The following is an 11,600-nucleotide window of genomic DNA, read 5'->3' on the forward strand; positions in this document are numbered from 1 at the left end:
AGAATATGAGTTTGTTTACTGAATTGTTTGAAGTCATCTCACCTGCTGAGATGATGAAATTTTATAACAAGAATTAGACTCTAATGAAACTTGTTGACCAAGTGACTACAAATAGAAAAGGGGTTGAGTTATATATTTTATCGCAGAAGATAAATAACTGGAAAATACAAGAGAAGAGATAGGAAAGTGCGCATCGGAATTTATATTGGTTCAAACTTAAATCACGCGGCCTACTCTAGTCCCCAAGAGTTTACCCTTGAGAGTTACATTATCAATTTGAACTTTTATCATAAGATCAAGCCACAACCTTCTTAAACCAAACTTTTACCCAGGTTCAACTTGTAACGTTTATAGAAATATCAATGTTATGAGAGAATAAAACTCTTGATTTACAATTACATCATAATTTGATTCAAATAGCAATTACATAAAGTATTTCGCTCTCTCTGCACCCAAATAATAATAGGTGAATGAAAATGTCTCTAGAAGAGAATGAGTGAGAGAAAAAAGTAAAATATAAAATTCCTTGTGTTGTAGAAGTGAACACAAGCTCTCCTTTATATAGAAAATAATCTAATGAGAAATAGAAAGAAAAATGGATCGGAGTTGCTCTATTCAATTAGCCTATGGTGTTGATCAATTAGACCAAGATTTTCAGAAAAGAAAATAATCAGGTTTGGAGCATAACCAATTAAGAGAGTTCCTGATTGATTATGTGTGCTTTCTAATCAATTAGCTTTATACTAGAATTTATTTTAATAATATTTTGAAATCAGATGAATTTTCTAAATCATTTTAAGTGTGTTTGTGAGTTACATTAGTATTTTTAGTATTATGAGAGATATTCACACTTATTACACATTAATGATCTAAAAAGATAAAACAACTAACATTCATAATGATAATCAAACTTTCAAAAGACTATAGTTTCTTTGATGTTATTCTTAGCATTTTACTTTCTCTGTACCAACACCAAAATTTTATCTTTACTTGCAAAGACAATTGAAAAAGAAAAAGGTTAAAGGTAAGAAAAGTCAAGAAAGTAAATCACCAAATGAAAAATGAAGAATCAATTAATATACAATGGAAACAATCTACTTAAAATTGAAAACGAAGCAACTTAATATTACTATGCTGAAGAATTTATTTGATACAACAATTCAAGAAAATATCCAAAGGACCAAAGAATCTCTCATTTTGCAGATCAATCTGTGAACTTCTACTCACGTTATTGTAATCAAACTTGTTTTTCTTCATCATCTTTGGGTTCCTCTTTGACTACTAATGCATCATCATCGCCTTGATGTTCATCTTTGACAGCTAATGCATCACCGTTACCTTGTTGTTCATCCTCCAATGGAACTGAGATTTGGTGTCCCCGTGGCAAGAACACGTTGAATCTTGAAATTAAGGGCCCGTTTGAATCAGTTTTGCTTTTCACTTTTTAAAATATGTTTTATAAAATTGTTTTGAAAAAGTATTTTTAAGAAGAGAACTATTAAAAAATTTATTTGGTAACATGACTTTTCAAAACTATTTTAAAAATGAAAAAATAGAAATATTTGTTTGGTAAATTATTTTTAAAAACAGTTTTAAAAATGAGAAAATAAAAAATGATAACTCAAATGAAAACAGAAATCCAGAAATCCAAAATTAAAAATGAAAAACATGTTAAACCTGTTTTTGTTTTTCACTTTTAAAAACAATAAAAATGAAAGAGTTTTTAAAAACAGTTTTCTAAAACATTGTAATCAAACAAATTTTTAATTTTATAAATTTTGAAAACAAAAAAACTGTTTTTAAAAACTAAATCAAACACACCCTAAATCTTTATGCTCTTTAAACAACTCTGATACTCCTTCTTTCAAAATTTCCATATCAATTCTTGTAGCATGATAATTGTACAGGAGTCTTAAGAATTTAGTATACTTTTCTGTCGTAACCACAGATTTTGCTTTTTTTACAAACGCCATTGCTTGACCAAACATGGGATCTCTTCTTGAACTGCTCATATTGAAGGCTGAAACAGAAACTCAAAAGTTATAGAAGGGAGAGAGAAGAGGAGTATTAAAGAGGTAAATGAGTATTTGAGAGGCTTTGGGTCTATATATAGAGCTTGTAGAAAACTAAAAGACCAACTATCTATTAACCAACTTAACTAACTTAGCAAAGGAGTAAAAGAGAGTAGAAAGTGAATAAAAAATAAAATAATTTTTAAGTTTTTTTGCTAAGAGAGGAAGTAATTAGAAAATGGGAGAAAAAATATTTATTTTGAAATTCCAGAAATACTCAGAATAAGATATTAAGGTTATTTTTTTCTTTTTCATTTTATCACTTCTCTATTCATCTATTTTTAGTGGAAATATTTTAAAGGTGGGTCCCATTAAATATATTATTTCCTTTTTTTTTTAAGCAAACAATAAAAAATCTTGAAGTTTGAAGTGTTTGTTTAAATTTTCTTTCACACCAATCAAACATACGAGTAATGAACATTCAAGACTGAAATGAAGTCCAACACAAAAAATGATAGTCAAGTTGTAATAGGCTCAAGCCCAACAAAGGAATGGATTCTATTATGACTCTTAAAAGTATTTTGAGTAAATCAAGTCTTATAATCGGTTAACATTGAGTGTAATCGGTTACAGCAAAGACAGAAGCACTTCTGAGTAGCAGAAAAGACAAATATTCGAAGGTGTAACCGATTAACATCTGAGGTTACCCAGTTACCACTGAAGGTGTTTTAGATCTCATGTCAGTTGTAACTAGTTAACCTAATGGTGTACGGTTACAGACCCGTGATTTTGTAATTTTATATTATGTAGTTACATGTTTTAGGTCTCAATCATTTTGTAACACTTGTATAAATGCTTGGATACATTCTCATATCAAAGTAATGTGAATGTCACTTCTCACCCTCAATTATCTCTCTCAATCGCCACTTGGTCTTCTCATCTCAATTTTTCTCTTTTACTTTACATATTCCAATTCTCTCCACCATAATTCACCAATCTTGTGGTTCAAAGTTCCAACGTTTGGCATCAAGATCCTGGTTCTGATCCACAAACACCTAGTGTGCAACATGAATTTTAATATGAAGAATTACAATAAATTATGGAAGCAAATCAAAGTGTTGTTTGATTACCAAGATTTTCTTGAAGTGATCAAGAATTTGGTGAATTCTCTTATCGAAGGTGCAACGGCTACATAGTAAGCAACGCATAAGTAAGAGAAGAAAAAAGATTACAAGACGATGTTTTTGATCCATCAATATGTGAATGGTGACAACTTTGACAAAGTTGGTGATTGTGAATTGTCAAAGCAAGCGTGGGAGATTATAGAGAAAGCATACACAGGGGGTTGAAAAGGTGAAGGTGGTGAGGTTACAAACTCACAACCGTCAACTTGAATTGATTCAAATGGAAGAAAGGGAGAAAATCGACGATTTTACAACGAGGATCACTCAATTGGTGAATCAAGTGAAGTCATCTGGAGAAAAGTCATGGAGTAGTATGTTGTCGCGAAATTTGTGCATTCTTTAATACCAAGATTTGACAATGTAGTTGTGTCGATTGAGGAATCAAAGGATCTTGTGATGATGAGAAAAGAGGAGATGCAAAGCTCTCTTTAGGCTCATGGGCAAAGGATGGAGGATAGAAATCATGATAAGACAAAGGCGGAGATCGCTTTGAAAACTCGCTACAACGAGAAAGACAAGAGATCGAAAGGAAAATAGCCCATGAAGAGTAAAGGGAATTTTCTAAATTTTGTGGAAGAGAGTCCCAAAATTCCAATAATTTGACTTGTTAAAGGGGTTAGAGCAGCTGCAACAAAAATGGTGGTCAAGGCAATTTTAGATGTGAAAAGAAGAGGTTTGACAAAAGCAAAGAGCAGTGGGTTAAGTATCAAAGGTTCGGTCATTTTGCAAGAGAGTGCAATGCGAAGAAGAAGGAACCTCAAGGAGATGAAGCCAAGGTTGCAAGACAAGAGTTTTATGAAGAGAATACACTATTAGTCATGATCACAGAAGGAAATTGCAGTAGCAGCATGTTGTAGGACAGTAACAGCTGCAATTTTGTGAATGTTGCAAAAACAGCCTATAACCAGTTACATGATATGGTTAACCGGTTACATGAAAAATAAAATGCCATGATGAGTACGAAAAGAGTTCAGTGCAGCGAGGAATGGTACTTGGACTCGGGTTTTTCTACTCATATGACGGAAAGTAAGGGTTGGTGTGTCAAAATCAATTGTGCCATGAAGAACAAACTGAAGTTCGCGGATGACACCACTCTAGCGGCCGAAGGGATCGGTGATGTTTTGATCATGAGAAGGGATAATGGACATCCCTTGATCAAAGATGTATTGTAAATTTCAGGAATCAAATGGAACCTTCTAAGTATTGTCCAATTTCTTGAGAAGGGGTACAAGATTCACATGGAAAACAAAGGCTTGTGCGTTATGGATGCCAACTGAGCTTTGGTCCTTAAAACGCCTATGCGTTATGGATCATAATTATAGTACAGTGCATAATTGAACCAAATTTTAGGTCATTCCAAATTACAAAGTGAAACTTACAAAATAATTTACACCAAATTATAGTTCATTGCCAAGTTAACATTACAAAATCAATTACACCAAATTATAGTTCATACCAAGTGAACATTACGAAATCAATTAAATATTACAAACTTAGAAGAACGATTGTAGAATATTTCAACATTTACACTTAATTAACAAGTATATGTTGACCAAAAATCAAAACACAAAACAAATTGACTTCAGCTTTCCCCAAAACGCGTCTGACTTAATCTTGATATGCAACCTCTTGTTCTTCTTCATTAAAGATTCATACAACTCCTTCAAAGTTTCAACAACTTGCATCTACCTCACCTTGCTCTCATCTTTTCTCATTTCTTCATCTACACATTCATAAACATCCGTTCCTTGTACAATATCATCATCCCAAATGAATAAATTACAAGTTTCCTCATTTTTCCAAAATGGACATTTCCAGATCATTCTCCATTTATTTAGTCTGTTCTTGCACATATATGATATCATACGACCATTACACTTACACCTTCTCACTAGACGGTTTCACACACTTACCGAATGATAAAATACTAATTTGTTTCTCCATGATGAAGATGACATAATAACACCAGTGAAGAAGAAGACGACTATAAGCGAAGAAGATGAAGTCAATCAACAAAGAAGATCAAGTCAGTCAGCGAAGAAGAAGAAGAAGATGGAGATCTGGAAAAAAAATGAAGTGGAGAAAAGGAATTAGGGCTTCTTCGTTTCGCTTAAATATAAAAAAATATATATAATTAAATAAAAATATGACGTGTCAATTAAAAAATATACAGTTCGCATGCCATGTAAGCCTCTGTCAGTGGAAACTAATGGGAGGGGCCAATTTTAGGGATGAAAAAGTTTGTGAGGACCATTATTTGCATAAAAATTTTGTAGAGACTAAAATTGAATGTTCACATATTTATGATGACCCCTGACATATTTAACCCTTTATACAAAACAGTGGGCCTGAAAGGTAGGAAAACAATTCTAACTAACCAAGGCCCAAAGATAAACTATAATAAGAGAATTTATTAATATATCACAATATGCTTCTTATGCACCATGTAAAATTCCAAAAGTGTCCCTAGTTTCCGAAGATGCAACTCCGGACGCACCAAATAGTCAGTTAACATTAACATATTTCGGAGATGCATCTCTAGAACATTTTAGAGGTTAAATCGCGCCAGACTATTCTCCTTCCTCATTTCACAAAACTCAAACTTCAACTCATTCAACTCTCAAATTTCTTCTATACACCAAGTCAAATTTCATTCAACAAGGATCAAGGGAACTCAAGGGAACATCAATCTTCATTTGTAACATCATTCATCTTCATCAAAAATATCAATTTCTTGTAAGTTTTTCGAGTTTTCGATAAATGTTTGAGTTTTGATGTAAATGAGTAGAATCAATTATTAGAGTTAGAAATGAGTAGAATCACATTTAAGATAGGTTAGCCGTAGTGTATTAGTTGTTTGTTGGTTGAAATTGATGATCAAAACAATTTTTTTTAGCTTTATTGTGGTACATTACACCATTGACGCGACCTCTGAGTTGTGAAATTTTTTGGAGATGCATCTCCGGAATTTTTCAGCGGTTTAGTTTCCTAGTTACGGAAGATGCATCTCCGGAATTTTTAGCGGTTTAGTTTCCCAGAAACTAGAGATGCATCTCCAAAAAATTCTCAGTCTTTTGATTTTTTTGATTTTCTTACTTGTGTTGTTTGCCTGCACTAATGGTCTGCCTTACTTTAACTTACATGCATAATGGTTAATAGACATGATAAATTGAGGCATGGCAGGGTTGCTCAGTATGCATCCATTCGGCGGGAGAAGAGTCGGTAGGTTACAGATGCTCTTGGTTCCTCTGGTCAAGCAGAGTCGTCTATTTCTGGGGCTCATGCTTTTCCTTATGCCACTCCATCTTCTTCTTCCCGTATGAGACGAGATTCACAATCTAACGCATCACTTCTTCATCCTCCCACATGCGTCAGGTTTTACCAATGCTACCTCCTACTATAGATGTTATCGATCCACTCCCACCTTCTACTGCTGATGTTGTTGATCCACTCCAACCTCCTACTATTGCACATGTTGATCTAGTGCCACCTCTTAAGGGTGAGGTTGGTGCAGATGTTGAGCCAAAGGCTTTTGGAGGTGGTTCAGTTGATTTTTCCTTACTGCCTTTGTATCCATACCATATTGCCATACATATTCGTGACTGAGACGTGGTATTATTTGGATTCTTTATTTAGTTTTACTTTAAATTTAATTTTTGACATTGATTATTTATCACAAATTTCAAGAGCATGATCCGCACAAGTTTTTTAACCACAGGAGGAAGATTTTTTGCATTGCCTCGACCGAATGAGGAATGGTTTCAGTCGGTTCTATCCTTATCTGGCCTGAAGGACTTGTGCATGACCGGTTATACTATGTTCAACCACGAGACACTTAATACATTTGTGAAGAGATGTCACTCATAGACCTCATCGTTTCATCTCTCGTATGGTAAGATATCTATCACACTCAACGATGTCTCGTGTTTGCTACATCTTCCGATCAGGGGGAGATTCCTAGATCATGGGAGGATAACCAAAGACGAGGCACTCGAGATGATGGTAGAGTATCTGGGTGCTGATCTAGGGAAGGTGATGGATGAGTTGGATAAGACCATAGGTGTTCATGCTAGATTTGTATACCTGAAGAAGGTATATGAAGATGCGGTCCCGAGTTCACAACAGGCTGATAGTGATGATGATCATGAATCGCTCCACAGATCGCATGCATTGAAAGCATACTTTCTTTATTTAGTTAGAACTATGACTTTTGTGGACAAGAGTGCCACATATACATACGTCGTCTACCTACGTTACTGCGTGGATTTCAAACTTTTCATTCCAGGGTTGGATCCTCCAGCACTTCCCGTGCATCTCTGGTTGGGCGAGTGTACCAGATTACACTAAGGATATGTTGTGTGCTACTGCTTTTATCCCGCTAAGAGGGAACTAGGCGACCGATTCCTACAGAGTCTATCTTGACTATTTGGTTGTCGAGGACATGCACTTCAACAGCTATGTTGATCACCGTGAGACGCGAACATTTGACGAGATAGTGATATACTATGGATGATTGGCATGTGGATTGCGTCTCATTGCTCCTCATTTTCCCGAGCGCGTCATGTCAAAGTTTGACTACACTCAGACCATTCTCAGACACCATGTTGTCTATACTCCTCATGCCTTGACATGTATACAAATAGATGACATGTTTGATGATTATATGAGTCATTTTGTACCGGTGGAGAGACGGGCTACCATAACTGAGAGTGATTGGAGCTACGTCGAATGGTACATCAGATGATTCTTTAGGGTGTCACATTCGTACATGATGCAGGCTACTCTAGGAGACCCGCCGAGACCAGTTCATCAGGAGATACTAGAGGATGAGCAGGCACAGCTAAATCATGCTGATGATTTCTTATCTAGGTGTCGTCGTATAATGTAGATTGTGTAGGCAAGCATTGATAGAGGTATCTTCCCTGATGGGTCTGATGTGAGGCGGGTCCTAGATGTCATCATGATGGAGGCACAGGGGTATTGATGTACCGGAGACAGCGATGGGGGATGGGTTGGATTGATGGCTAAGGAGGCAGAGCTGGCATAAGAGGAAAAGGAGAGGTAGTTAGACATACACAGTAGTGTCTTAGTATATAGTAGTAGTATTACGGTTTGTATTTTATTTTGACGACCTTGCTAGTTTATGGGTCTCGATTGTATGATATTTTGACATTTATTGGTATTTTATTTATGTATCGCATTTTTTGATTATCTAGAATTATGTACGTAGACTTTTATTTTTCAATCTTATGGTATGGTTTAAGTCTTCATTTGAATACAGATAAACAAAATATAACATGAAAGAGTAAGTTTTAGGATGTTACAGTGATGTATCTCCGTAATATTTCCGGAGATACATCTCTGAATCAATTCAAGTGTATAATGATTTCTGAGTGGGATGTATTGAATGTTTTAAATTATTACGAAGATTTATCTCCGAAATATTTCAACATTCATTTAGAATTTGGTGTGTGCGAAGATGCATCTCCGAAAATTATGAACATTTAAATAATTTCTCATGATGGATAAAAAATATTAAAGGTGCATTAAGAAATGGGTAAATTAGATAGATTGGGATTCTAGATCCGTATCCACGGATCCACCAACAAAATCTATGATATCACCATCTTCAATTCTGTGCCATTCCACTTACTCATTTTCCAACATCACATACTGTTTATGCATCAAAAAATAAGGATCATCTTTTCTATGATCCCAATCGTCCTGAAATTCGAAGACCCTCTACAATTCGTCACTCAAAGGTTTAGTAGAAAGATGAAATAGAAAAATACTTGATATAGCCAGAAACATACTAAAACATAATGACATTCCTCAAAGGTTATAGGGAGAGGAGGTCAACACATCTTACTATATCCTAAACAAATGCTTCTTAGCTAAAGATGTAAGTACTTGAAGTGAAAAGAAAGAAGCGTATGGTGTACAAGTTGCACAAAATATTTATATGGATTAAAGCAAGCCCTATTCTCACATTAACAATGAATGTTCTCTACAAAATTCTACTCTATTCTAGTATAAGCCTTGACCATGTCCACTTTTAGGCCAACAAAACCATTTCTCTTGCTTTTATTCTTGTGGGGAGCTTGAAAAGATTCAAAAGGTAAAATAACATTTTCAATAATGAACTACTAGATAAATGAATGAACTCTGGTTTTGGTTCACAAATTATTACGAAGTTTAATCTAGTTAATTATGGTTTAGTAGCAGTTTTTAGGCTCACCTTACAACGAGAAATAGACCTATAATAAATAAATAAAAACGACTTGTATTGTGAATATCAATTGATACCATGCTACGTACTAGTTGAAAGAATTCACATAAAATAGAAACAATTTACTTGAAATTAACAAATGATGGATCTTGAATATACTATGCTGAAGAATTTATTTGATACAATAATTCATGAAAATATCCAAAGGAACAAAGAACCTGTAATTTTATAGATCAACCTATAGATTTTTACTAACATGATTGTAATCAAACTTGTTTTTCTTCATCATCTTTCTGTTCGTCTTTGACTGCTAATGCATCATCATCACCTTGGTGTTCATCGTCTTTGACCCTAATGCATCGCCATCACCTTGATGTTCATCATCATTCTGTTCATCTTTGACAGCTAATGCATCATCATTACCTTGTTGTTCATCCTCCAATGGAACTGAGATTTGGTGTCCCCGTGGCAAGAACACGTTGAATCTTGAAATTAAATCTTTATGCTCTTTAAACAACTCCGATACTCCTTCTTTGAAAACTTCTATATCAATTCTTCTGCCATGGTAATTGTACAGGAGTCTTAAAAACTCAGTATACTTATCTGTCGTAACCATAGATTTTGCTTTCTTTACGAACACCAGTTCTTGACCAAACATGGGATCTCTTCTTGAACTGCTCATATTGAAGGCTGAAACAAAAACTCAAAAGTTATAGAAAGGAGAGAGAAAAGAGGAGTATTAAAGAGATAAATGAGTATTAAAAAGATATATAGAGTAATAAGCTCAACACATCAAATGACAGTCAAGTCGTAACAATGCCCAAGTCTAACAAAGGATACATATAAAAGGATAGCTATAACCTATCTAGACTACTCCGTCAAGTCCTAACAATGCCCAAGTTCAACATTATTGATTTATTATCTAAAAATATTAGAGAATGTGAAATTATTACATTTTAGTTCATTTATTTATTTTAGTTGGATGTATATATTTTATTTTATATAGATTTATCAAAATAAATATGTATTTAACAATAAGTGTTCTTTTATTTAAGATTTCTATATGATTTACTAGAAAGAGAATTCTTAAGGAATATATATATTTATCGGATTTTACATCAAATTTATCGAAGTTATCCTTAACGTTATTTAAGACTAAGCATTTGTATCCAAAGATATGTATATGTACAATGTTTGGTTTTCTTCCTTTGTAAAGTTTATTTGGTGTCTTCTTCAAGATGGGTCTAATCATAACCTGATTACTAATATAGTAGGACGTGTTTATCACATCCGTCCAAAAATGCTTTGGTAGATTTGTTTTGCTTAGCATTGTTCTTGCAAGTTCTTTCAAAGACATATTCTTTCTTTCAACTACACCATTTTTTTTGTAGAGTCCTTGGTGTCGAGAAGTTGTGTGATGTGCCATTATCATCACAAAATTCTTCAAATGATGAATTTTAAAACTTTTCACTATGGTCACTTCGAATTGATACAATCTTCACGGATTTTCATTTTAATTAGTTTTTCATATTTCTTAAAGGCATTAAATGCAATATTTTTATGAACTAAAAATAATATTCATGTAAATCTTGAAAATTCATCAACAATAACTAATGCATAATAATTTTCACCAAAGCTTATAGTCCTTGATGGACCATATAAATCTATGTGAATCAATTGAAGCGGTATAGATGCATACAAAATATTCTTTGCCTTGAAAGAATCTTCTTTTCTTTTTGACATGCATCACATAATTTATCTTTGCCAAATTTCATCTTTGGTAAGCTAAAAACAAGGTCATGCTTGAATAATTTATTTAGATTATCCATATGAATATGGGCAATTCTTGTATGCCAAAGTCATGCATCATTGTTATTGTTAGCCACAATACATTTTATTTTCAAAGATAAAGCGTCTATAGATATCATGAAGATATTATTGATTCTTTTTCAAATAAGCTTTATTTCATGTGAAATTTCATCTTCTATGGTACATGCATCTTTATTGGAATTTATTTTGAGACTTTTATCACATAATTGACTTATACTTATAAGTTTATGATTTAAATCATCCACATAGAGAATATCATCAATAGTGCTAAAGGGTGGCATACTTATTCTTCCAACATCGAGAATCTTTTTTTTATTATCTCCATAAGTGACAAATCATTTAGAT

The 11,600-nt window shown here is 33.7% G+C and overlaps 1 protein-coding gene across 1 annotated transcript; it reads right to left on the reverse strand.

The window, feature by feature from the left end:
- Positions 1–1,150: 1,150 nt before the first annotated feature.
- On the reverse strand, positions 1,151–10,218 carry LOC127093807 (paired amphipathic helix protein Sin3-like 4). Its single transcript, XM_051032709.1, has 2 exons — positions 9,849–10,218; positions 1,151–1,338 (listed from the first exon to the last, which is right to left on the reverse strand). The coding sequence occupies exons 1-2, from the start codon at positions 10,105–10,107 to the stop codon at positions 1,238–1,240; spliced, it is 360 nt and encodes a 119-aa protein (XP_050888666.1). The 5' UTR covers positions 10,108–10,218; the 3' UTR covers positions 1,151–1,237.
- Positions 10,219–11,600: the final 1,382 nt, after the last annotated feature.

Source organism: Lathyrus oleraceus, chromosome 6, assembly GCF_024323335.1.
Source record: "Lathyrus oleraceus cultivar Zhongwan6 chromosome 6, CAAS_Psat_ZW6_1.0, whole genome shotgun sequence".
NCBI lineage: Eukaryota > Viridiplantae > Streptophyta > Magnoliopsida > Fabales > Fabaceae > Lathyrus > Lathyrus oleraceus.

Excerpts from the sequence above, each read along its gene's own strand:
- LOC127093807 (XM_051032709.1), bottom strand. The coding sequence starts at position 10,107 with ATGAGCAGTTCAAGAAGAGATCCCATGTTTGGTCAAGAACTGGTGTTC. Across the intron at positions 1,339-9,848 it reads ATTGGAGGATGAACAACAAG|GTAACGGTGATGCATTAGCT; the intron begins GTAATGATGATG and ends ATGAACAACAAG.